The sequence below is a fragment of the Nyctereutes procyonoides genome, unplaced genomic scaffold, assembly GCF_905146905.1.
Source record: "Nyctereutes procyonoides isolate TBG_1078 unplaced genomic scaffold, NYPRO_anot_genome, whole genome shotgun sequence".
NCBI classification, from domain to species: Eukaryota; Metazoa; Chordata; class Mammalia; order Carnivora; family Canidae; genus Nyctereutes; species Nyctereutes procyonoides.
Genome location: NW_026575142.1, coordinates 66,896,952 through 66,922,695, shown reverse-complemented (window position 1 = coordinate 66,922,695; position 25,744 = coordinate 66,896,952). Strand labels below are relative to the sequence as shown.

The 25,744-nt window shown below is 45.0% G+C and overlaps 1 protein-coding gene across 11 annotated transcripts in view; it reads left to right on the top strand.

Annotated features, from left to right (window-relative positions):
• Window positions 1-400: 400 nt before the first annotated feature.
• The window catches only part of TNIK (TRAF2 and NCK interacting kinase), a 375,104-nt gene continuing 349,760 nt past the window's right edge, over window positions 401-25,744 (top strand). For 5 of the 11 annotated variants that reach the window (XM_055308516.1, XM_055308517.1, XM_055308514.1 and 2 more), the window contains exon 1: window positions 401-558. In XM_055308516.1, coding sequence (XP_055164491.1) covers window positions 502-558 — 57 coding nt within the window. In that variant the 5' untranslated portion in view covers window positions 401-501. The remainder of the gene's footprint in view (window positions 559-25,744) is intronic. The other 6 variants (XM_055308524.1, XM_055308522.1, XM_055308521.1 and 3 more) reach the window with 2 other exon arrangements.

Below are 25,744 nucleotides of genomic sequence, written 5' to 3'. Positions count from 1 at the left end.
CCTCCCCTCCCCTCCCCTCCCCTCCCCTCCCCTCCCCCCGCCTCACTCCTCCCAGGAAGCGCTGATGGACAGCTCGGGGCGCTCCTCCGCCCCCACCCCCCGGCGGAGTGGAGGAGTTGATGTGTCTCATTATAACCGCCGAGGCAGCCGCCATCCGCGCACAGGCAGGGAAGCATGTCCCACTTAAATACACCCACGCAGCCCCTGCGCCCTTAGCCGAGCGGGGCGCGCAGCCCACACGCACCGCGGCTCGGGGCTTGGAGAGCCGCGCAGCTCGGGCTCCGGGACCGCGGCCGCCCGCGGGCGCAGCAGCGGGATCGGGCGTCGCGGGGCCGGAGCCGGAGCCGGGCCGGCCGGGCCGGGCCGGGGCGGGCGCGGGGGCTGGGCCGGGGCCTCTGGCGCGGCAGCCGCATGAGGACGCGGGGCCGGTAGACCAGGTGGAGTGTGCAAGGGGGGAGCCTCGGGGGGGCGCAGGGCCGCTGCTCCCGCGAAGAAGTCGACATGGCGAGCGACTCCCCGGCTCGCAGCCTGGATGAGATCGATCTCTCGGCGCTGAGGGTGAGCACAACCGGCTTCTCGGGGGTCCCCGCCGGGGGCTAGGGTCGGCGCAAGGCGGAGGCGCCGCGGCGGCGGGGGGGGGGGGACCGCGGCTTCCCGTTCCCGCCCCGGGCGAGCCTCGGCTCCGTGACCCCCGCGGCGGCGGCCGGGCTCCCCGGGATGCGGGGCATTCACCTTACCCCGGCGCCTGAGCCTGCCTTGAACGTGGGATGCTCGTGTGTGTGTGGCGGTGTGTGTGTGTGTGTGTGTGTGTGTGTGCACACGCGCCCCGGACGGCCACAGCTCGTGCAAGGCGCGACGCCCCACCGTCCCCCTCCCCTCTTTTTTCTTTTCTTTTCTTTTTTTTTTTTTTTTGCAAAACGTGGATAAATGCACCGGCCACTCACTTTGCGCAGCTCCCTGCAGGGTGACCGGGGCAGCCCGACGGCCCCGACCCCGCGACGCCGGTACCCGTCGGTGGCCGCCGCCCCCCAGGCCGCCCCCCGCGCCCCGACTCGGCTCCGCGCCCTCCCGCGCCCGCCTCGCGCACCCCTGTTTACGGGGTAACTTAGCCCTGCTTGCCCCCCCCCCTTTTTTTTTTTTGACTTTGTGGCCCTGACATTTCAGTTTTATGGGCCAACTTAAGGCAGGTGAAGGGATGTGCTCTCCGCTCTCCGCCGGTCAGACCGGAACTCCCGGGAGTGTGCGCGAGTGCGCGTGTGCCCGCGGCCAGCCCTTTGTGGGGAGAGCATCCACCTCCCTCCGGCCCCGCGGCTCGCTTTGCGTTTCGCCCCAGACGCCTTTTTTTTTTTTTTTTTTTCCATTGTATGGACTGAGACATCACTTGCCGTAGAATCCATTTTGCTGTTGTTTTGAGCTCCGGATCCCAGGAACCCCAGTGTAGCCTCGACGACGCCCCACCCCCACCCCCACCCCCCGGATCCCTACACGCTCTTTCGGGGAAGGGGGCCGAGGCTTCTTGCCATTGTAATGAGATGCTGCCTCCCGAAGAGGGGGACAGGGAGGGTCTGATGCTGCAGCCAGTGGGGGGGGGTCTGAGATGGATCGCACCCCAGTTTAAGGATGGCCTCTCCCCCTCTCCCCCGAACGAACGAAGACTAGGAATTAAAGGGGGAAAAAGCGACTCTGCACATATATCCTGGCAGCGCGGAGGGTCGCGGGCCCGCCTCGCCGGTGCTGTCCACGCAGCCAGCGGCGCGGGAGGGCTGCAGCCGGGAAGTTCACACGCCCTCCTGAGGCTTACATTGTTACACTGATGCCAAATCTCGGGGTTACAGACCTGAATCTCCACCCCTCCTCCTGCCACTGCCCCTTCCCTCACGCGTATCTTGAACCGTCCAAGTGCTACTTTTTCTTGCGGCTCCTTAAAGCCTCCCTCCCTTGCACGGCCTCCTCTTGTTGAACTTCCCCTCCTCTTCTGCTTCATCCTTCCCAGAGGTGAGGTTTCTGCGAGGCAAGAAGGAACATAGATGCCATTTGAAATGGCCTCTTTTTTTTTTTTTTTTTTTTGGCTAGTTGGGCAGCAAAAGCTCATTCATGTGATATTACACTAAGCTGTCTATTTGCCTGGTGCAGAAATGCCACATTCAGAAGCCGCAGCTCCCTGGGCAGCTGGGGGTGGGGGCTGGTAACAGGGTGGGTGCTTTGGCTAAGTCTGTGGTTTCCTGCCTTACAGGCTGTGTGTGTTCATTTGCCCTACTTTCCTTGCTGGGAGCTGCTGCCAGCGGGTTAATCAGGTGGATGGATGGCCCAGACTAGGGGTAGGGGAAAGTGGCGAAGCCCCGCAGGGGGTGGGGTGGGGGGTAGGGGGAAGGAGTCTGAACAATGGGCAAGGCTTGTGGTTTTCTCCTGAGCTGAATGTCCTCATCGCTCCTCTAATAGAAAGCAATCCGAGGCGATTTTTAAGTTGGCCTCGGTCGGAGGTGTCCCCCGTGGGCTTTTTCACGGGTCAGGTTTTCCGAGATCTGGAGCCCAGAGCCTGCAGGCTGGTGAGCAACCACGAGGGCTCACCGGGCCTGCCTGAGTGTGAATCACACACGGGGAGGCCTGTGCTCCAGAGATCTGTATTTTGAAAAGAGATCTTGCAGGATTCACTGAAATTGCTCTTTGTCGCCTGGGCTTAGTGCTTTGCCTCTGTATTTCTGCCTGCAGGAGGTGTGTGAAGAGGGAGGGCGAAGGCCAGCTCTAGAGATAGGAACCGCTGGCTGGCTGGCTGGCTGGAAGACTTAAATGCAGATGTGGAGACGATTGCATCCCCGGTGCCAGAGAGTATGACCAGTCTTGTAGGGGGTGAGGTGTGCAGGCGGGCTGCTGAGTCCAAGGGCCCCGTTGGTGATCTCCACAAGTCCGAGAGCAGATAATGTCTCTCTGTCTTTCCAAATTAGGAGAGGTGGGTTTATCCAGATGAGAGGTCTCATTAGTTCCTAACCCCTCAGGAAAGCCCGCCTGCTGAGAGCCTCGTGGGGAATGCCTGACCCCTGAAATGCAGCCAAGGTCAGTGGCATCTTGGAGAATTTGCTGCAGCCTTAACCAGTCCCTTGCTGTCTCGGTGGCTCTTTAATGTACACAATCAATGCTCTTTTTGTAAACCCTGAGCTCAATGCATTAAAAGCAGATCCTGTCTGGAGAAGCCTTTATCCTTCTCACTTTGGGGGCTTATTGTTCTCAGCCAGTGATCCCAGACTGGACCCAGTCTAAATTTTCCCCAAATAGCAACAATGCATAATTTAAACCAGAGCAACCAGTGACAGCACTGATCACTTAAATTATGCAAGATTTGGATGGTTTTAAAAAGTAAGATAAAACCGGATCTTCTTTGGTTAGAAGAGAGATGATCTGAATCCATTTTTTTTTTTTATTAGTCCTGATTTTTAAAGCTCTGGAGATAAACCAAGTGTGGGGGGAAGGGGATGATTTTATAGATTTAGAGCTGAAAGAGAATTGGACAACACTTAGCCACTCCTTCCATTTAATACCAAGCTGAAGCCCAGAGAGGTGTAGTCCTCGTCCAAGGTCACACAGCCCCGTCTCCCCTTGGAATGGGGGTGAGGGAAGCGGAAAGGGTAGTTTGGGGAGGAATCTGGGTGTCCCGACTTCTCATTCAGGGCTCTTTTCTCTAAGTCGCATTGTCTGTGGCTGGATCAGAAATCAATAATACGTTTTCTGCCTAAGCACAGAAAAAAAAAAAAATGGCAGCGAGGAATTATTTCACCAGAGTCATGGAATTTTATTTTTTGAGAATAGAGAAACTGCTCCATGCAGGTAAGCTCGTAATACATAAAGCCCTGGAGCATTCACAGAATTCATTTTTGCTCAACCCGCCTCAATTCTTCCTCTGTCGGCAAATGACTGTCTGAATCATCTAGGACAGATGGTTGTCCTGCATAGTACCCTGTCTCCGGGACCCGTCTACATCTCAGTTTGTCCCATCGGGTCAGTGTGGATCTGCACATTATTCGGATGTCTCTGCATGTGAGGTTTATGGAGTTCTATGTAGGTTTTGCATAATGTGTGTGGATCCTCATATATCGTGTTACGGTTATAAACTATCCATGTGGGTGTATGAAATGTGTGTTTACATACATGGGCTACAGAAAACAATCTACTCATTCAAACTAAAGGCTTGAGTCATTCTCCCTTCAAGACATCACAGTATTAAAAGAAATGAAACTTGCCACCGGTACGCTTTGTTACACATGGGGTGAGATCAGCCCAGAAAGCTTTTTGGAGATTAGCATACATCTGAGTCTGAGCACCTTGGCTGTCCTTAGTTTGGCCCATAGAGGAAGGCGTCCAAGGCCAAGATTGGCCGCTGCTGACTTCATACTCGAAGTTTCTGCCAGGACTCACACTCACTTTTCTATTTGAGCAGAATCAGATGACCTCTGCTTGTCTTTCCCCCTGCCCCTCACTGCCTCCTAGGCCCAGCTATTTCTTTGTCTCCCAGGACCTAGATTTAAGAACTGACCTCATCCGGAAGACTTGCACACATCTTTCCTGCTGCACTTTTCATCCTTGTGTTATAAATGGTGTGGGGATTATTTTCTGCCTACTTCATAAACTACGGGCTCCGTGAGGCCGGAGGTTAGGTCTTGCTCATCTTTGAGGCTGTAATTGCAGTTAGTTGCATAAACGGATAAATGCACAAATTGGTGAGTAAGTGAGTGGAGTGGGCTGAGCACTGGGTTCTGTGCCCATGTCTTAGTAGTTCTGTGACTCTGGGTAAGTCATGGAACTATAATTCATTGAAAAATGGGAATGATCTCAACTGTTTGCCTTCCTCATAGGCTGGCTTCAACAGCCAGATACAGTGTTTATGGCAATACTGTGAAAGCCGTAAAGCTCTACACAGATACACGAATCCATGATTACCCAGAATTTTATGGGAATCTTGATTCTACCATTTGACCCCAGTGATTTCACCTAATTGAAAATGACCCTGAGAAAAGGATAACAGAAGGCCTTGCATCTTTTTAATAGTGCCTTTTCCTTTTTATGTGGCAACATGACCTCATATGTTTCTCTGCTGGCCTGGGTTGACCTTTGCCCCGGTATCAGCATTCATTGCTTTTTTTTTTTTTTTTTAAGAATTTATTTTTCAGTAATCCCTACCCCCAACATGGGGCTCAAACTCACAACCCGGAGATCAAGAGTTGCCTGCTCTAATGACTGAGCCAGTCAGGCGCCCCTGGAGTATTTCTAAACCAGTATCCGGTATCAGCATTAATCATTAGAACTTTCTTCTTTTTTTCTTCTCTCTCTCTCATTTTTTTTTTTAATTTTCCCCTCTTTTTAATGGATGAAGCATTTTTAAAACAAAACCACATTTATCATGCCTGTGTCTTTTCAAAGTTTGTGTATTCTGGAGGGGAGTGGGCACCTGAAATGATACGAGTCCAGTATTTAAAACCTTCTGGTCAGAGGTCTCGGTGGCGGGAGGGGGTGGGGGTTAAAGAAATCTTGAGGCCTTATTAATTCCTTACCCCCAAAGCACTTAATTACATTTGCTCTTAAACGAGGGTTTAGTAAAGTTGCAAGGATTGATAAGATCAATCTTATCTTAACATGATAACAGCAGGGCAGTTTTTAAAATTAGATACATTGGTTGTTTTTTCAGAGATATTAAGCAGGTGCTTTCTTTGCTATAGCGCTGCCTCAGAACGAAATAGTGTGTAGTGGTAGTTATCAGAACATCAGAGAAAAATGCATAATCATTTTCCAGTGTGCATTGTTAACTGGAGTAATCTTAGCACAAGAGCGAATGGAAGTCATGGTTTGCTGTTTGCATAATTGTCGACTTAGGAGGTCAGGAAATATTTTGTTGAAGAAAGAAAGAATCCCCGTCATTTTTCCCTCACGAGGGTATCACACTGCCCGCCCCTTACCTGCAAGGCCCTTTGAAATCTTGGAATTTTGAGTCTTCTCTCCGCACGGCCGGGTTCCTGCCCTCGTCTTAGTCTGCGGACCCTTCCTGTTCCTGCTGCTCCTTCCTTCACGGCTCTGGTTCTAAAGTCCACCCGGCTCTGAGCTGCTGTGACCGGATCATGGCTGTCCTGTCCCGCGGAGCGGAGCGCCACCGGTCCCTGAGAATGTGTTTCTGAGAGAATTTGGGATCACTCGTGTCTGAAAAATGCTTTAATGTCAAACTGGTTCTTCCATATCTGTGGGGGAAGTAGCTGTCTGAGAACAGGGCCTGAACCAGCAGTGTGCTGAGAATTCCAAGAAAATCTGGGTGATATTTTTTGAATGAAATGTTATTCTGCTCATATAAATATAAGGTTCCTAGAGGAGAGAGAGGGAGGACTTAAATAGAAAATGTTGGATGAATTCCGCTTGTAATTTCTTTCATTCTGGTTGGAAGCTTATTTCCCTCTAGAGGAAGATGATTCGCTGTCTGCTTTTCACATGCCCAGCCTGTTCTCCAGTTGTCTCTAGGGGTGTCTTGAAATTCTCCAAACACATTTTATTTCACCCCAGTCTCGAATGTCCTTCCTTACTCTATTGCATGAGGCTTTCTGCCCCATTCCTCCCCACAACCACTGCAGGAACTGTCCCCTGGGCGGCACCCGGGCCGAGACCTGCCTCCCATGCCTCTCCCACCAGCCTTCTCCTGCCGGGCCTCCCTGTGCTCGTCCCTGCAGCCACACTGCTCTTCAAAGAGCACATTTCCAGCCTCGGGGTTTCTTATTCCCAGCCTTCCCTGACTCCTCACTGGCTACAGACCAAAGATTCCACTCTTCGGCTAGTAGCAAGGGCAGCTGTAATTCAGCTGGGCCTCCCACCACACGCTGCAGTTCTGACGACCGATCCCGTACTCCTGCCACAGAGCACGACTTCCTTCTCCCCGTGGATGCTCCCTCGGGGGTCACCTGCCTCATACTTCTTTTCTGTACCTACTAGCCTAATGCTAAACCTTCAAAGGCCACTTTTTTCCCCACAAAATGGCCCCTGATTTCTCTTAGGGAGTAGTTATCCGCCCCACTTGTACACCCTTTCAGAACTGACCTCACACTCAGAACTTTCTACAAGGATTATACCTGCTACTAGACAGTAAACTTCCTGAAGCCAGTGCATGTATTTGATTTTGTTAAGACTTGCCACCAGGAAGACCTTTGGGGCTTCAGGACTCCTTTTGATATATGGCCTAGTAGGCTTTTTTTTTTTTTTATTCATAGCTAACGAGATAGCCTCCCCTCCACAAAGATTTATTTATTTATTTGAGAGAGAAAGAGAGTGTACGTGCACAGGGGTATGGGGAAGGGTAGAGGGGGAGGGAGAGAGAGCTTCAAACAGACTCTGTGTTGAATGTGGAGTTAAGGTGGTGCTTGATCCCATAATTCCCACAATCCTTAGATCACGACCTAAGCGAAAACCAAGACTTGGATACCCAACAGACTACACCACTCAGGTGCCCCACTAACTAGATAGCTTTAAAAGTTAAGATCGTATTGTATATATTATCTGTGACCTGTTTTTTAAAAAATGTGTATTCAGTTGTGTGGTGCATTTGTTTGTTTGTTTGTTTATTTAAACTCTGCACCAATGTGGGGCTCAAACTCATGACTTCAAGTTCAAAAGTCCCATACTCTACTGACTGAGTCAATCGGGTGCCCTGCAACCTGTTTTTTTTTTTTTTTTATTTATTTATGATAGTCACAGAGAGAGAGAGAGAGAGAGAGAGGCAGAGACACAGGCAGAGGGAGAAGCAGGCTCCATGCACCGGGAGCCCGACGTTGGACTCGATCCCGGGTCTCCAGGATCACGCCCTGGGCCAAAGGCAGGCGCTAAACCGCTGCGCCACACAGGGATCCCTATTTTTTTTTTTAAGTATTTATTTACGCATGAGAGACACACACACACACAGAGGCAGAGACACAGGCAGAGGGAGAAGCAACCTGTTTTTTAAACTTAATAATTAATAATCACCCTTTTTACATGCTTTTAATGTTTTTCTGTAACATAATTTAAAATATTCTTTGTCATGGGGAATTTTAAACATATGTAAAAGTGGTAGGGATATTAGAATGCTCATACGTAGCTAATGGGAATGTAAAGTGGTATAGCCACTTTAAAAAATATATATATTTTATTTATTTATTTATTCATGAGAGACAGAGAGAGAGAGGCAGAGACCCAGGCAGAGGGAGAAGCAGACTCCAAGCGGGGAGCACGATGCAGGACTTGATCCCCCAAGACCGGGATCAGGCCTTGAGCCAAAGGCAGACGCTCAACTGCTGAACCACCCAGGTTCCTGGTATAGCCACTTTGTAAAACAGGTTGGCGCTTCCTCAGAATTAAACAATAGAGTTACCATGTGACCCAGCAATTCTGCTCCTAGGTATATACCCAGGAGAATTGAAAACATATATCCAAACAAAAACCTATACACAAATGTTCGTAGCATTGTCATTCATCCTAGCCAAAGGGTGGAAACAGACCAAATGTCCACCAACTGATAAGTGAATAAATGAAATGTAGTATATTTGTACTGTGGAATATTATTCGTCAATAAAAGAAAGTGCTGATACACACTGTGATATGGATGAACATTATGCTAGATTAAAGAAGCTACTCACAGAAGGCCACATGGTACAGGATTTCATTTATGTGAATGCCCCAAATAGGCAAATCTATAGAGAAGAAAAGTGGATTAGTGGTTTCTAGAACTTGAGGGGCAGTGGAAAATGCTAATGTTTTAAAATTAGACAATGGTGATGGTTACTCAGCTCTAGAAATCACTTGTTCACTTCAAAAGGATGAATTTTATGGAGTGTGAATTTAATCTAAATAAAACTGATATGTAAAATAGAATAGTAGAATGAGCCCCCAACTTAACAGTGATCCATTCATGCCCAGTCATGTTTTACCTCCATCCTCCATCCTCTTCCTCCCCTATATTATTCTCAAGCATCATATCATTTCATTTGTAAACATTCCAGTATGCATCTCTAAAAGATAAGCACTCTTAAAAATACATAACTGCAATACTATTATCATGCTTAGAAATTAGTATGTAATTTAAAATTTCTTCAAGTATTCAGTGAGTGTTCAAATTTCTAATCATATGTTTTTAATGGCTGCCTAGCATTTTATTGCAGGGATGAATCATAATATATTTAGCCAAGTCCTATTGATGAAGCTTTTGGTTATTTCCAGCTTTTCAAGTCTTGTACACAGTGCGTCCGTAAATGTATGTAAATCTTTGTATACATCTTTGTGTCCTTGGAATAATTTCTTAGAAGTGCAGTTTTTGATGAAAGTGTGTAAATGACCTGTAAGGCTCTTGATGTTGTCAGATTATCTCCAGATTTTCTGTGACGTGGCTGTATATCATTTCTAGGTGAGCCCACGCCCACGAGGCTTAGAAAAGTCAATTAATTTACAAAAAGTCATAGAGCTACGAAATGGCTGAACTTACAGCTGACCTGCCCCAAAGCCACTGCCAGTAGTGACTCACATGGCCATTACTTGCCCTGTGGACCTTGTCAAGACGTCAGAATTATCTGATGCATTATCTCCTTAAAGTTCACAAATTTCCCAGAAGCCTTTCTTTTGGGCACAAGCTCTCTTTGATGAGCTTCTAGTGTTTGAGTGTTATTTCCTTGTGATTTTGTTTCTTAAATAACCAAGGTCCCCTTAGAATATGTTAATTGTTCTTCTTCTTGCCTTAAAAATGTAAAGACATAAAATGTGCACCATTTTGGGATTCGCAGTGGTTTCCTTGTACGTTGGGTGTAGGCATGTTTACATTTAATCTGTCATTCTCTTTGGAAAATCACACGACAGGTGTGTTGGGAAGACATGGGGAACCAGGCTCAAAGGTGTCTGTTTTTTAAGAATTTGCGATTACTGCAGAAGTTAGCAAGATGAGCCAGAAGATAAGTGATAGCAGGGGCCATTCTCAAACCTTTATCTGTCACATGACTATTAGAGTCAAAAATCTTGACTTGTACCTTTCTTTCAGAAGGTTATAGATATTTTAAGATTACAGTAGAGAAAATGGAAGAAGCAGCTGGCAGCCTTGTGTTTTGCACCACAATTGGTTTCCCACCAGGTTTATAAGTAAGAAACTATTAAAATGGACACAACTTTGGGGTTGTCAGTTTTGTGGAGGCCAGCTGCCTTGATTTACTAGATTGTATACCCTAAACTTCCATTTAAAATGCCTACAAATCATTTATGCCTAGGGTAGAAACCCAGAGCTTCACAGGGACATAGTTTCATGGTTTCTACTTCTAGTTCTTCTAGGTTATTTATTATTTTTTTTAGCTGCTTGTAATCAAATTATAGCAGTGTGGTGGGTGGAATAGGTTGTAAGCAGTAACTACAAACTGCATTTAAATAATAATAATAATAACAATATTTAGCATTTATAGGGAATTTTACTATCTTCGAAGTTGCAGACATTATCTAATTAAATACCCTCTCTGATTATAATCTGGGTGAAAATGCACTTACATTCAGAACAGGGTCCTGAGAGATGTATATGTTTGAAAATTAATGCTAGCCAGTCTTTAAAAACCTATGCAATGATCAGAGTTAGAGCTTGGGATCCTGTTGGATTGTTTTTGTGTATCCTTTTGTTAAATGCGGTGAAGGCTTAGATGAAATGTGTACCTCTGCTTGCTTTCTGATCATGGAGGACTGAATGTTGAATCATTGCTCTGGTCCTTATAGACACTGAAATATAAACAACATCAATAAGCTTTAAAATGGGCTTCCTTACTGCATTTCATGCCCTGGCCTCAGACAAAAGTCCCATTAGTAAGTGAAATGACTTGGGGCTGTGCGAGAAAGAACAGCTATGCATTGCAGTTTAGTAATTTCCATCTGAGAAAAATAGATTAAACCGCACAGTAGGATACATCATAAAGAAATGCACTGGAGAAATGGAACATGTTTAGTTCGACTGTACTAATGACTTCTTGCTGTTTTGGACATGTGTCTGGGTACCGTCCCCTTGCACGTATGTCCTGTGTTGGCAAGAGTTTGGAGCGAGGACTTGGCGTGGCTGTCTCCGTAGGTATTAGAGGAGTCTGCAGTTGGTAGATTTTTAGTAAATGTTATCCTGTGTGTTGCGATTTTTCTAAGAGCTGGTTGACAGGTTAACTGCCTCGACAGTGGTTCTTTCTCAAAGTGAGATCCCGGGATCAGTAGCTTCACACTCATCTGCTAGGTTCTGGTTCTCTGACCTACTGAATCAGAAACTGGAGATGGGGCCCGGTAACCTGTGCATTAAGAAACCCTCCAGGTGGGACATCTGGGTGGCTCAGCAGTTGAGCATCTGCCTTTGGCCCAGGGCGTGATCCTGGGGTCCCTGGATCGAGTCCCACATCGGGCTCCCTGCATGGAGCCCGCTTCTCCCTCCGTCTGTGTCTCTGCCTCTCTCTCTCTTTGTGTCTCTCATGAATAAATAAATAAAATCTTAAAAAAAAAAAAAAGAAGCCCTCCAGGTAATTTTGATGTACTTCAGAGTTTTGGAATCACTGGCTTAAGTTTTTAAAAAATACAGCCTTTCCCCCTCCTCTCGTTCTTTCATGGTGGTTCATTCATTCATTCATTCATTCATTCATCCAACAAATATTAATTGAGCATCTACCGCATGCCTAGCGTTGTGCTAGATGTTGGAGCATTTGGTGAAGAAGAAGACACATGTGAACACTGTCCTCCTGGATCTTGGTGCCTAATGAATGGGGAGAAGCATATGTTAGAAAATAATTGTAAGAATGATTTACTAAATACAGGTTGTTTTAGGAAAACACAGCATATCCACAGAAATTTGGCTATGCCTGAAAATGTTGCAGAGTAGAAAATAGTGATTTATTTATATAAGGTAACTGCAACTTTTTCATAAGGCGTTTGGCTTCAAATTGTGGAAGGCGCATACTTTCAGGAATATGGAATTTAAAATTTCACAGTAACACATGCATTTGAATTGTTTGTAAGATGGGGGATACTTGAAGTGCAATAGTCTACAACTTTTTTTTATTTTTATTTTTTCTTTAGTCTACAACTTTCAACTGATAATCCTGGATTGTTTTTCTGTGTTGCCTTTTTTTTTTTTTTTTTTTTAATTAGCAAGTTTATTCAGGGGGCAGAAAGCCCCACCCCCATGACCAGGAAGATGCATCTTTTTGGTGCTAATTTCCTGTTTTTCCCTATGGACGTGTAGGGATTCAGTTTGAAGTCCCAGGAGATGCTGGTATTTGCCTAGACGCTGAAAAAGGAATCCGTATTCACAGCTCTTTCAGCTCTTACTTTTGTCTGAAGCCTGAAATCTTTGAGTTGTTTATTTTGTGAAACTTGAAAAATGAAATGGACTCTTGGAATCTAGGCGGCAGGTTAAAGGATCAGACTTCCCTTGTAGCAACAATTCATAAACATCTCTTACCTAGCTACAAATACGTCCCCTGTTGTTACTCTAATCTGTAGTTCTTAGAGAAACCCACTGCTTATATTGGGTGGTTTTTCTGTTTGGGGTTGTTAAGGTAACTTGGTATACAACTTGATAATGAATATGCATCAAAATTTTATTTCATACTTGCTGGGCAGGTGCTTTTAAAAAATTGAATACAAAGACCCCCCTCCCGCCTCCCACTTAGAAGGCCTATTTTAAAGGAAAAAGAGGTGTGAAATAATCATCATTGTACAGGATGCACAAAATACCTGATTAATAATGACTCGGTTTTTTGTCATATTGCAATTGAGGGGACAGGTCCAGCTTTCTCAGAAGAGGTCTTCATGCCATTAAAGTATCCTCGACCTGAGCTGAGCAGTTTAATCAGGAGTATTAACTGCTCTCTATATGGGGTTACCCTCCTGTGATTCTCTCTCTACGTCATTCAAAAAGCTCTTTCTGGGACCGGGTTTGGGACACTTTTGTTTCCTGTAGTGTGGTAGGTATCTTAGGCCCAGGAAAGTATGACTTTGACATGGCTTCTTTGCAGCCATCTGCGTGGGGGAATGGGTCCTCTGAGTTGGGGAGTTGCTGTGGTTTTCCAGTCGAACTTGTTTAGGGGCCCGAAACTGAGTTCGGGTGGTTCTGCTGGACACGTCCTACTCAACTATAGTTGATAAAGTCAAAGCCAAGTGGTTGCTCTTCCTAAAAGGCCACCCTTCCGTTTTCTTTCTTTTCTTTCTTTTTTTTTTTTTTTTTCAACTGGTAGCTCTAGAGAGAACTCAGGTTTTCTTTTCATACGAATAAACAAGAGCACGACAGTGCTCCCCTGGCGCCCAATACCCAGATGCCACTCTGGGAAAGAACGTTGCACACCTAACGCACCTTGGTCAGGACAATATGCATGTGCTCCCCGGGAGTATTTTAAAGATGTAACTCGCACTGGCATTGTAGTCATGATTTCTTGAATATAAACAGCTTTTATTTTTGGAGCAGCACAGATGTAAAAGTGTGAAATACAGAAGTTTACACATTGTGGCGGGGGGTGGGGTGGGGGAGAGAAGAAGAGAAGGAACGCTGTGTCTTTAAAATCATGGTAACCCAATCTCAGTTACTCCTTTGTTTTCCTTGAGTGACTGGAAATTAGCAGGGGAAATCTCTTGGAACCTGACCAGCTGGGTCCCTACATCTCCACTTAACTGGTGGCACCAGAAAGAGTGCTCGCCGGTAATTGGCACGGGGCCTCCCTCGTAGGCCTTCATCCCTCCCCAGGAGCAAAAAGGGTCCCTCCCAAGGAAGAAGCCTCTCTGTGAGGAGAGGGGATTGTACACGTTCATACATATTCAGTGAACCATGTATGACACTTGATGTAACATGTTAGAGACGCGTTGGTCCCAGCCCCAGACGGAGGGTTTGTTTTCCAGGTTGGAAAATGTAAATGGCGGGCGTTGGAGAGCTTGGTGTTCCCCTGGTCTCCGAACCAGAGCTCTTGCTGGTTCTCTGGGTGCCCACCCCTTCCTTTAATTTGGGAGTCTGCTTGTAAGTGGTATCTGGGGTTTACAAAGCAGCAGGGTCATTACTGTGACTATTCTCTGTCCCCTTGGGGCCAGGTCCGTTTCTTTTTCTTTTCTGGAAGCAGGGTCTCTGCTTGGTAGCTCATCACCTGCTGCAATGCAAGTTGCATCAGATTTAGAGAAATAGGTCCCTGACCTTCTTTCTGGCTTCCTGCTTTCTGGAAGTTGCTGCTTGTTTGCAGGGTTCACAATTAGGATTTTGTCTCTACGGGACTCCTGTTTTAGTGTGCGAGGCGCGTTCTCGTTTGTCATGCTTGGTTCCTTGATAAGTCCCCTTCGACAGATAGTGTGGTCAAATTTTCTGTGGCCGTTTGTTTGATACTGCACTTCCATCCGAGCGATTTCAAGCATGGTTCAAGTGAACATCTCTGATGGTTTCTTTTCTGACTCTCAAGGAAAGTTGGAATGTGAATAAATGGCAAGGCCACGTGAACTCCACAGTTGCAAGAACGGCTAGTTACAGCCGTATTCAAACTATGCTCCGTGCCACCGTCAGTGTAAATCTGGGTTTAAGATGTCCCTGAGGATGTGGACACACTAGCACTCTCATACTTTGCTGGTAGGATTATAAAACGGTTAAGCCGCGTTAGAAAGCAGTTTGCCTGTTTCTGAAAAAGTCAAGTATAAGTTTACTATGTGACTCAGCGATTTCACTTCTGAATCTCACCCCAAGACACGTGCAGGCATATGTCCAGGCAAAAACTTGTAACCTGAATGTTCATAATAATGGCCCCAAGTGGAGACGACTCAAGTGTCTGTCAGCCGAGGAAGAGGTAAACAGAATGTGGAGGGGCAGGATGGCTTACTTTCCGGCAGCACAAAAGAATGACTGATACCTGCGACAGTGGGGACCTTATGCTAAGTGAAAGAAGCCAGGCACAAAGGTTCACATATTGGTGTGATGCTATTTATGTGAAATGTCCAAAAAGGCAAATCTGTAGAGACAGAAAATGGGTTAGTGGTTGGCTGGGGCTGGTGATGAAGACAGAGAGGGACTGCACGTAGGCACGTGGGGTCTTTTTGAGGTGATGGGATATGTCCTACAATTGGATGGTGGTGACACAAGAGATTTGATGGCATTTAAATTACACCCTCAATACAACTGTTAAGGTAGGATGGGCCTGAGACATTGCTTCACAGTTGTATCAACTCCATACACCATGAAGGCAGGTCCCCCAGTCAGGCCGCTCCGGTATTTCTGAGGAGACCATCTCTTCAAGACCTCGAGGGATGGGAACTCTGCTCCTGTCTACTGCCATGTACTTACCTTCATGTCACCTCTTATTCTGAAGGATGTCTCATATTTTATGAGAGCTATTTAATGAAGGTAATCCTAATAATTTCCTTCAAAATAAGGTAGGCGGTAGCTCTCCCCCCGGCCCAGAGAAAGGACTAGAATAGCTATTCCAGTCTGAAGCCTTTCCTTACTGGGCCACTTGCATTTCTCTCAGTGTTTCTGGCTGTTACTCACCACCACCCCGTCTGCTGTTCCAAGTGCTGTTCCCCCTGCCTTGATGTCTTCTCCAGTCCCTCTTGTTAGCAGGTAATTTTTTTTGTCTCCTCCCCCACCATTTCCCCAGAGGAGACTGTAGTTTCCAACAGGGCAGGACCCGTGTTTTGTTGATCTGCTCATCTATTTATTAATGAAATGAATGACTTCTCATGATTTGCAGCATAAGGCCAAACTCCTTAATTTAGCAGTGCCTTTGATGGCCTAACCATTCCTTGCTCTTCTGTGTTGTCAGCAATCACCACCCTACTCCCTCTCTATGCACACTAATCCAGAGTCTTTCAAAGTGTAACGAGTTGTGGAGTGAGTCTAATGGGTTGCAATTAGCTTTAAAAAAATTAATTAGAGTAGAAAACTATTACGGTGCCTATATTTTTGCATATACCATATATCGGGTTGCAGTCTGGAACGAATTTCTCACAGAGTAAGGACACTACAGAGTTGAAGTTCACTGCTCTCACTTAGGTCATGGGCCTGCACACGATTCACCTGGAGGGGATTTAGTTTGCAAATTCTAGTTCAGTTATCCGGCCACAGATCTGCGACTCTGACCCACACATAATTAGGATGTATGTGTTCTGCATTTTAAGAAGCAATAGCAGCCTGCCGCTGCTGACGTCCACTAGCCGGCTGAGGCCTCCTGCTTGTCTCTGAGACACCTTCTGGGAGTGGGGAGCTCTGCTGGGGCCCTGGGGGCTTACCATGGCAATCCCAAGCTGCAGTCCCATAGCAAGGTGCAGAAGCACGTGCCCAGGCCCCACCTTGGCTCCACCAACTCCGTTATGAGCCCTATTCATCTTTCAGATTTCCACCCAGAGGAATCAGACACGTCTTCTGCTACTTTTCATCAATTCGACGACATTTGGTGTCTGCCTAGAGATTTCGGGGAAGACGAGATGCTGAGAATGGCTATGATCACTTGATAAAAGGAATCCTCCCCCTTGGTGGGAGCAGAAGAGCCGAGCTTTGGGGATTATGGAAAGGGTCATTCCTCACGGAGGAGCATGTTGCTGGATTTTGCAAGAGCTGCAATGGCCATGAGAGCACCCTTTGGGAGATGGGGGGGGGGGGGGCTTGGGAACGTCCCAGAAGTAGCAGAATTGGGTGGGGGCTCAGAGCCAGTTATCACTGAGGTCACCGCCCCCCCTCGGGCTCACATGGGCTTGGATATTATAAAAACAGAGACAGAGACAAATGATAGACCTGTCGAATTACACGCTGGAAAAGCGTAAGGAGCAGTTTTGTCCTGTGTGCCCCAGGGAGAGTGGGGAGGCAGGGAGAGTATGATCCTTCCCCCGGAGCAGCTGGGGGACAAGGGTAGATGTTCCTGAAACCAGTGGAGACTGAATGCATGTTTAACTCCTGGGGTCTGTTTGTGCCAGGTGCTGAGTGAGGGCCTGGAAGGCGGGTGGCATAGGCGGCTGGCTCATGCCGGCCTGGGTTAGGGCAGAGATTTGGTCCTAAGCTTTACAGTTCCCAGGACGTGATGCGGTCAGGATGCCGAGTCTCAGGCCACACCAACACCAGATGCACCTGACGCTGCGCTGGAATAGAATTCATTTAATCATAACAATGCCAATATTAATAGCTAATAGCCTCGGCGGCCGCTTGCCACATGTGAAGCACTGGGCTACTTACTTACCGTGTAGTCAAATTTTGTGATATGTACTATTTTTTTTTCTCTTAAAGATTGTATTTATTTGAGAGGGAGACAAAGAATCAGTGGAGGAAGGAGCAGGGGCAGAGAGAGAGGGAGAAGCAGACTCCCTACTGAGCAGGAGCCCGATGCAGAGCTCGATCCCCAGGCCCCTGGGACCACAACCTGGGCCAAAGGCAGAGGCTTACCCGACTGGGCCTCCCAGGCGCCCCTGTGATACGTACGGTTATTCTAACTGTACCGATGTGCAAACTGAGGCTTAGCTTAAGTGACTTGTTGGGAACGTTGGGGCCTGGCTTTGAACCCAGGCTGGTCCGATTTTGGGAAGTATGAAACGTGAGCCTCGTGCTGCTGCTGCTTCTTATTTTCTCAGTATGTAGCGGTAATACCTTCAAGGGGTGGAACTGCTGTGTCTGCTCTCCAGGGCAGAGTGTCCCTGATTTTGGAGGGACTTGGGAATCCACAGATCTGATCAGAAATTGGCTTTCTGTGGCCGGCAGGAGGCTGGGGTTGGCCCTGAACCTTTAGGTCCGTATCCTGCCCAGGTTAGAATGCTCATCCCACCCTGAGGGGCTGTTGGACAAGTCTTGTTGAATTCACCCACTCTTCCTTTGTGACCCTGATCAATCTACAAAAACCCCTGTTAGTGGGATACCCTTCTATCTTGTTAACATTAATCTCTACTTTGTTCTTCCCATTTCTTTTGTTCATACTTAGTATCGCCTGCAGGTCGGTCTTGTTTTAGAATTATTTACCCATAGAGTCATTAGCGTCTTTAAATTATAAACTCCTTAAGGACAAGAATAGTGTCTGGTTTCCATCTGTGTTTCATAGACTGTCTAACGCATAATTCAGAGTGGGGTACATTCCTGGGGTCGTTTGGGTCCTGCAGCCCCACTGGGCACTGAATGGGTGGGACCCTGGCTATAAATTTGGTGTGTTTTCAGGCCTTAAGTGGAGGGATCGTGACATCGGGAAACCAAACCTTAAGAGAGTGTAGTGACTCCTGAGAAATTGAAAAGCCACATCCCAGGCAACTGTGGGACTTCATGTTGGTATCCCTAGAAATCTTCCAGGGTCCTACAAGATTTAACGGCAAGAAGCAGAAAAGGGCACTGAGATGGGGGAAATGGCCTTTAAATGTCGCTTTTCTATCCCCCCTCCGATGTTAAAGTGGCTCATTAACAGAGCAGACCGTAAACGTCTTTATAAACCCAGGCTCAGTAAATTGAGACCCGAGTGGGTTTTTATTGTCAGCACGTCCCTGCGAACATACAGCAGTGTATTCCCACTCTTGTTCCGGGGGCTCTAAAAGGCGCTGCCTATGGGGCAGCTTGGCCGGGGCCTAGCAGGACGGCAGGGTAAAGGACGTCACGGTACATCACGGTGAGGATGGCCAAGTCTCAAGGAGCTCCCCATCAATCCCCTGGATTTCCTCAGCACCTGTCATTTATGGCACATTGTAGCCACTCCTGTCTGTCCAATGAAGTCATCTGGAACCTTCTAAGTTTACCCTTGTGAGGTGTATGTAAAGAAAGATCCTCTCTCCCTTATCCAGAGGCATCAGATGAAGTTCAAGGGTCGCTTCTTCCTGTGGCAGCAGATGAGATCCGGATTCCAGTTACCTAAGGGAAGTTGGGGATGATGGGGGTGACCTTGGCCGCAGACCCCCTCTCGCCTCCCTGACTGCTGTGAGAGAGCTGTGTGGTGCCGGGCTGGCCTGGGACAGAAGGAGGGACTCAGCTGTTCTTCAGCTACGAAGGTGCCTGCGTATCTCGTCCAGCTGTCAATCCCAGCGCATCTCAGAAACAGTTGCAAGCATGAGCCCAGGACTCAGTTCTCGGGGGCACAAGGAAAAGGCCCTTTTCTGCTACCTGGGCAGACACTTGTCTCTTTCTTTGCTTTATTTTTAGCTTCTAAATATTGATTAGCTTTATGGAGTGCTCACTGGCTCTTGTGGTTCCTCTCTTAGAGCTGGAGGCGGGGCAGGCCCATGGCAGTTAACTGGCATTCTGGAAAATGAGCAAGGTGGAGAGGGAGCTTTTTTCATCAGATCTGAAAATGTGGAGTGTCACTTTGTCCAGTGACAAAGGTGGTCATCCTGTTTCTATGTTCTCTACTGGGTATAGAGCCTGTTACGCTTGGATACTTTTTTGTCTTAAAAATGCAGACTGTTGGACTTTACGGTAATTAGCTGATATGACTGCAGCGGACTGTAGCTTCATGGGATAGACTCTTTGAAATCAAGTGAATTAAACTGACTCTTTATTTTTCAGGTAATACTGAATAGAAATCCCTGCTATAAACATAGAATTATTAGATTCCAAGCTTTTTTAGGCTTTGGGGCAGTAATAAAAGGAGAGGGGAATGGGAAACTGATACAGTCGCACTTGATTTTGTTCTTTTTGAGGTATATTGAGATTCTCACTCAATGAGTTGGCCAAGGAGGTGATCCTTGGGGGGAAATGCCTGTCTTCTGGGTGAAGACATGGAAAGGATGGTGAGGTGGACACGCTGCCTGTTCCGATGTGGATTTGTGCTGAAATGTTCAAATCTTTGACCTGCTCTCAGCCCTTCTAAGACCGGGGAGTGTAAATGCATGATGATGGCCTCTGGCGCCTGGTTAGGATTCTCCAGATGACACCTTGGCAGTGAAGTCAGCCGGAGCATTTTTGGCAGTTCCATGGGGAGTAACCTCTATGGGAGGTGATCGTGACATAATTTACACTCATTGTGAGCTTGTGGCTTGATCTCATTTGTTCTCAGAATTACAGGAAGCAAAATGGCTTAGAGGTTGCATCAGGGGTCGGATTCTGGATTTGAGTCCAGGCACTACAGCTTAAAGACTTGGCAACCTGGGGCAAGTGATGTCAATTCTTTTAGTTTTTCTTTTTTTTTTTTTTTTCTCACGCCTGTAAAATGGAGATAATAGTAAGACTAGTGGGGATATTGCAGGAATTAAAAAAAGACATCTTTAATGTAAAATATTAAGGAGAGTGCTTGCTGTATTGCAAATGCATGACTTAATTTTTAACGTGAACACCAGCATCACTTTTTTAAATAACTGGTGAGCCCACTGTGGATCTGGAGTAGTGCAAGCGATCGGGCGTATGTAGGCTTACAAGGTATAGGTTGTGCCTTCAAGGAGCTCCAAGAGTAGTGGTAGAGGCAAACATAAAAATAGATATGTTTGGTAGACTCCTGGGTGGATGGCTAGCTGTATAGGGGAGAGGGAGGTGAAGTGGACCAAGATGGGGATCGGGTTGTTTCAGGGGGCCCATACACCTTAAAGCGATTTTCACTGGCTCTGTGGTGGGAGTGCCATTGGTGCCAAATACTGATGTGGATCAAGTGTGAGTTGGTTCTTGGAAGTAGCCTTTGCATCTCTTCTGCACTGCCGTCCTTACCCCAGAACAAGCTGAATTACTCCATACCTGGGTTGTTATGTATTTCTCTCCCACCTGCCACCCCGTGACTCTGGTCTTTCTCTCTTCAATCTTTCTGACATGGGATCTGGTGGGGGGGAAGTGTTGTTTATTAAGCAGCAGTGTGTGTATCCTGCTTTGTATGAGGAAGCCTAAATATTACAAATCAGTATGGAACTGAAAACACAGAAAATGCCTTTTAAGCACTTTTGTTTCCCTCTTGGGAAATCTATTATTACAATACAACACATTAGTTGGCCAAAGAATGTTAACTCTGGAATCATTTCAACAGATGTCAAAAGGCATTGGGAAAATTTAGCTGTGATTCTTGATTTAACATCCCTCCTGCCCCCGCCAAAGCCAAGTATTCTTTTTAAAAAATATATATTTATTTGAGGGGGTGGGTGGGATGGGCAGAAAGAGAGCAAGAGGGAGAATCTTTTTTTCCCCCCGAGAAAGAGAATCTTAAGTAGGCTCCACACTCAATGTGGAGCCTGACGTGGGGCTCGAGCCCATGATCCTGAGATCCTGACCTGAGCCGAAATCTAGAGTTGACACTTAACTGAATGAGCCACCCAGGCGCCCTTATTTATTTATGTTTTTAAGTGAGCTCTGCACCCAGTGTGGGGCTTGAATTCATGACTCTGACTGAGCCAGCCAGGCACCCCATTCCAACTATTCTTATTTAACTAGGAATGAGGGGGTTCTTTCTTGACCCCATAGAGAGTGTGAGTAGCTCACTTCATCCTTACTTTTCAAACACCAGAGACTCTGTGTGGTGATACTGCTGGTTAGCTACCTATCAGCCATTCCCATCTCTTTTCTTGATGTCAGTGCTCTGAATTTGTGTTGATGTTTACCCCTCCAAACCTTCTCAGAGGAAGGGGACCTCCCCCACCCCTCCCTGTCACCCACTCCTTGACCACAGCATGGAGGATGTGGATTAGATTAAGGATTGGATTCCATTCCTTTTGTTGATGAGTTTAGGCAATCATGTGACACAACTAGGCTGATGAAGGAGTCAGGGGACTTTGTGGGAAGGGTTTCCTCACTGTTACAAGTGAGTTTTTAAAAATGAGATGTTCCCTCTTCTGAACTTGGGTATTGTGTAGAAGACCATGGTGTTTAGATTTGCTGCAGACATCTGACAATCATGAAGGGAAAACCTGGAGAACTACAGAAAAACCGACTTAGATCCCTACATTGTTGTTGAGTAGCTGAATTAATCAACCCCAGAACTGTCCTGACTCCAGATTTCTTATTATGTTAGCTAACAATTTCCTCATTGTTTAAACCACTGTAGTTGTGTATTCTTTTATTTGCACTTGTAAATATCCTAAGTGATACACAGCTCTTTCTAGACTTAGGATGGAGTTATGTCCCAATAAACCCATTGTGAGTTGGAAATATCATGTCAAAAATACATTTAATACACTTAACCTACTGAACATCATAGCTTAGCCTCGCCTACCTCAACCATGCGCAGACTGCTTACGTTAGCCTATAGTTGGGCAAAATCATTGAATGCAAAGCCCATTTTATAATAAAGTGTTCATGTGGTTGATTGAATACTGTACTGAAAATGAAAAACAGACTGGTTGTATGGGCACAGAAAATTTGTAAGTATATTGGTTGTTTACCTTTATGATTGTGTGACTGAATGGGAGCTCTAGCTTGCTGCCACTGCCCAGCATCCAGCATCATGAGAGAGTATCGTACTGCATCTTGTTAGCCCAGAAAGAGGCCAAAATGCAGATTTCTTTTTTTTTTTTTAAAGATTTTATTTATTCATGAGACACACACGGAAAGAAGCAGAGACACAGGCGGGGGTGGGGGAAGGCCGTGGTGGAGAAGCAGGCTCCCTGTGGGGAGCCCAACGCGGGACTCGATCCCAGGACTCTGGGATCATGACTGAGCCAAAGGTGGGGCGCTCAACCACTGAGCTACCCAGGTGCTCCAAAATGCAAATTTCAAGTATGGTTTTGTACTGAATGCATATGGCTATCTTGAAGTCAAATCCTCCTAAGTCGGGGACTGTCTGGTATATTCCTTTTTTTTTTTTTTAAGATTTTATTTATTTATTCATGAGAGACAGAGAGAGAGAGAGAGAGAGAGAGAGAGAGGCAGAGACACAGGCAGAGGGAGAAGCAGGCCCCATGCAGGGAGCCCAATGTGGGACTCTGATCCCTGGTCTCCAGGATCACACCCTGGGCGGAAGACAGGCGCTAAACCACTGAGCCACCCAGGGATCCCCCTGGGATATTCCTTTTAAAGTCAGGTATCCTACAAAGATATCAGGGTTAAGATAAGGACCAATAATAATATATACTGTTCTGGAACTTCTAGCCATTGAAATAAGACAAGACAGAAGAAATAAGAATTATAAATATTTGATGACAGTGATGTTTTCATTATTTACAGATGATACCTTAAACTTAGGAGAATCAAGTGAAAAAATAGAGCAATAACATTTTAGCAATATGACTGGATATAAAATAAGTATACTCGAACCAATAGCATTCTTATTGGTGAACCAGAATAACCAATTAGAAATGTATTTTATACCTTTACAATAATAACAAAAAGCGTAAAACATCTAGGAATAAATTTAACAAGATCTCTGTAGGACTTCTATGAAGAAGATTTATTTATTTATTTATTTTTTTAGAAAATTTAAATCTTAACAAAACATATACTGAAGACTCAAGTAAATGCAAAGATATCGCATGTTCTTGAATAGGAAAACTTAGTAATGTAAAGGTGTCTATTTATCACATGTTAAGATGGGATTCCAATAAAAATATCAAGCAAGAATTTGTTTTAGGATTTTACAAAATGGTTCTAAATTTCATCTGGAAGAATGATCAGACAAAAATAGCTTTCTAATCAACTGGTATGATTTGCATTTCTGTCATTTGTGTGTGTTATATATGTCATATTGTATTATTTGTTATACAAAAGTTTTAAGTTACAACTTCATAGTAGATTATAGTTATTATGAATACGAAAACACTCTGTCCCAGGTAATGGCTTTGCTTAGAAATTATTATTATTATTTTTAAGTTACATTTTAAAAAAAATTTTTTTTTTTAATTTATGATAGTCACACACACACACACAGAGAAAGAGAGAGGCAGAGACACAGGCAGAGGGAGAAGCAGGCTCCATGCACCGGGAGCCCGACGTGGGATTCGATCCTGGGTCTCCAGGATCGCGCCCTGGGCCAAAGGCAGGCGCTAAACCGCTGCGCCACCCAGGGATCCCTTAAGTTACATTTTTAATTCTACTTCCAGTATAGTTAACATAGGTTTCAGGTGTCCAAATAGTGATTCAGCAATTCTCTACATTACTCAGTGCTCAGCATAAAGAAATTGTTTTTTTAAGAGTGTTTCTTCGTGCTTGCTTGATAGTTTTGATTTTCTTTTAACTTCTAGACTTTGTCTAGATTTGTTTTGCTGTAAGAAAGAGCATATACATGGTATGATTTGGGTTTTCTGTTTATTTTTTAATGAGATATAATTGACATTGTATTAGTTTTTAGATTTAGATTTTAGAATCTGATAAAAGTAATGTTGCGAGTAAGATTTCATTTTTGGACCTAATTAGATGGTTTTCTTTCAGTGAGAGAGTTTAAATCATTTGGTTTTATTGATTACTTATATTTATGAAATGTTTGATTACCTTTTTTAAAGTCCCATCTTTCTTACTGTTTCCTTTGTTTTTCTATGTAGACTTTTAAAAAAATGCAATTTAAATATGTACTTAAACCTGTAGTTCTCAAATTATGCAAATTAATAGTAAAATGGGAGCCATTAATGTCCCTGTTGCAGAGTAAAAAGTGAAACCTTATTTGCCTACCTTGATCCCATGCTTCTCCTTTCCAGTGATATTACAGATTGGGTATATATGTTACCTTACCTCAACTTAATACATTAATCAATTATTAATATTAAGCATGTAATATTAATTAATATAGTATTATATATAATATTATACTAATATACTAATATAATACAATATGACATATAACACATACAAAATATATATAATAATATTAATTAATATTATATACTTATTTTCTAAAAGATTAAGTGTTAAATTAAAATTCGAAGGTATTAAAAACAAGACACTGTTTCAGCCATTACTGCAGTGTTGCAAAACTCACGTTTCTTGAGGGGCAGCTATCGATACTTGAGATACTGCTCCCAACGTTAAATTGGTTTGCATTAAATTGGTTATACTACATTGGTTGGTTTTTGCTTTTATTATATTTTTGAGTTCTCTATTTTTAATTTATCTTTCAATTAACTGGAATATATACTTTACTTTTTTATGTATTCATCATATTTTATGAGTTCTTGCCTAGCTTCAAATTTTTCTTTTGCCTTTTTTCATGAACAATAATTGGGGAATACAATTACTTTATCACCACCCTTTCCTCACCAAATTTTGTGATGGCTCATTGGCTTTTAGTGTTTAATATTGTGAAAGATTTGGGGCTAGTTTGATATTACTTTGTAGTTAATCTCATTTTATGCCTGGTTATATGAGTTTTGAAAAATTGAAAATTACTTTCTTTGGGCACAGGTGAGATCTGTTTTCAGTTATTTTGCTTAGGAATCAGTATACTTTTGCTCCTGGGGCCTGGTTTTGATCCACTTATGTTTATCTACCTTTATTATTTTTTAAAAAAATATTTTATTTATTTATTTGAGAGAAAGAGAGAGAGAGAGAGAGAGAGAGAGAGAGAGATATGAAGGGGTGGGGGGAGCAGCACAGGGAAAGGGAGAAGGAGACCACTAATCAGGGAGCCCAATGGGCCCGATTCCAGGTTCTTGGGATCATGACCCCAGCTGAAGGCAGATGCCCAACTGACTGAGCCACCCAGGTGCCCCTGTCTTTACTACTTTCACTAATTCTCAAATTCCTGTTGAATTTCATCCTGTGAAATATCTATTTGCTTGATTTGGATCTCTGTCCCCTATGATCCTTGTATGTCACCTCCCCTGTCTTTATTTTTATATCTGTTTTTAAATTGCTGCTGGTAGAGTGTCTCCTGTTTGTTTTTCAATGGATATTATTTTCCACAGTATCAATTCTGTTCTTTCCTGCCTCCACTTTTGC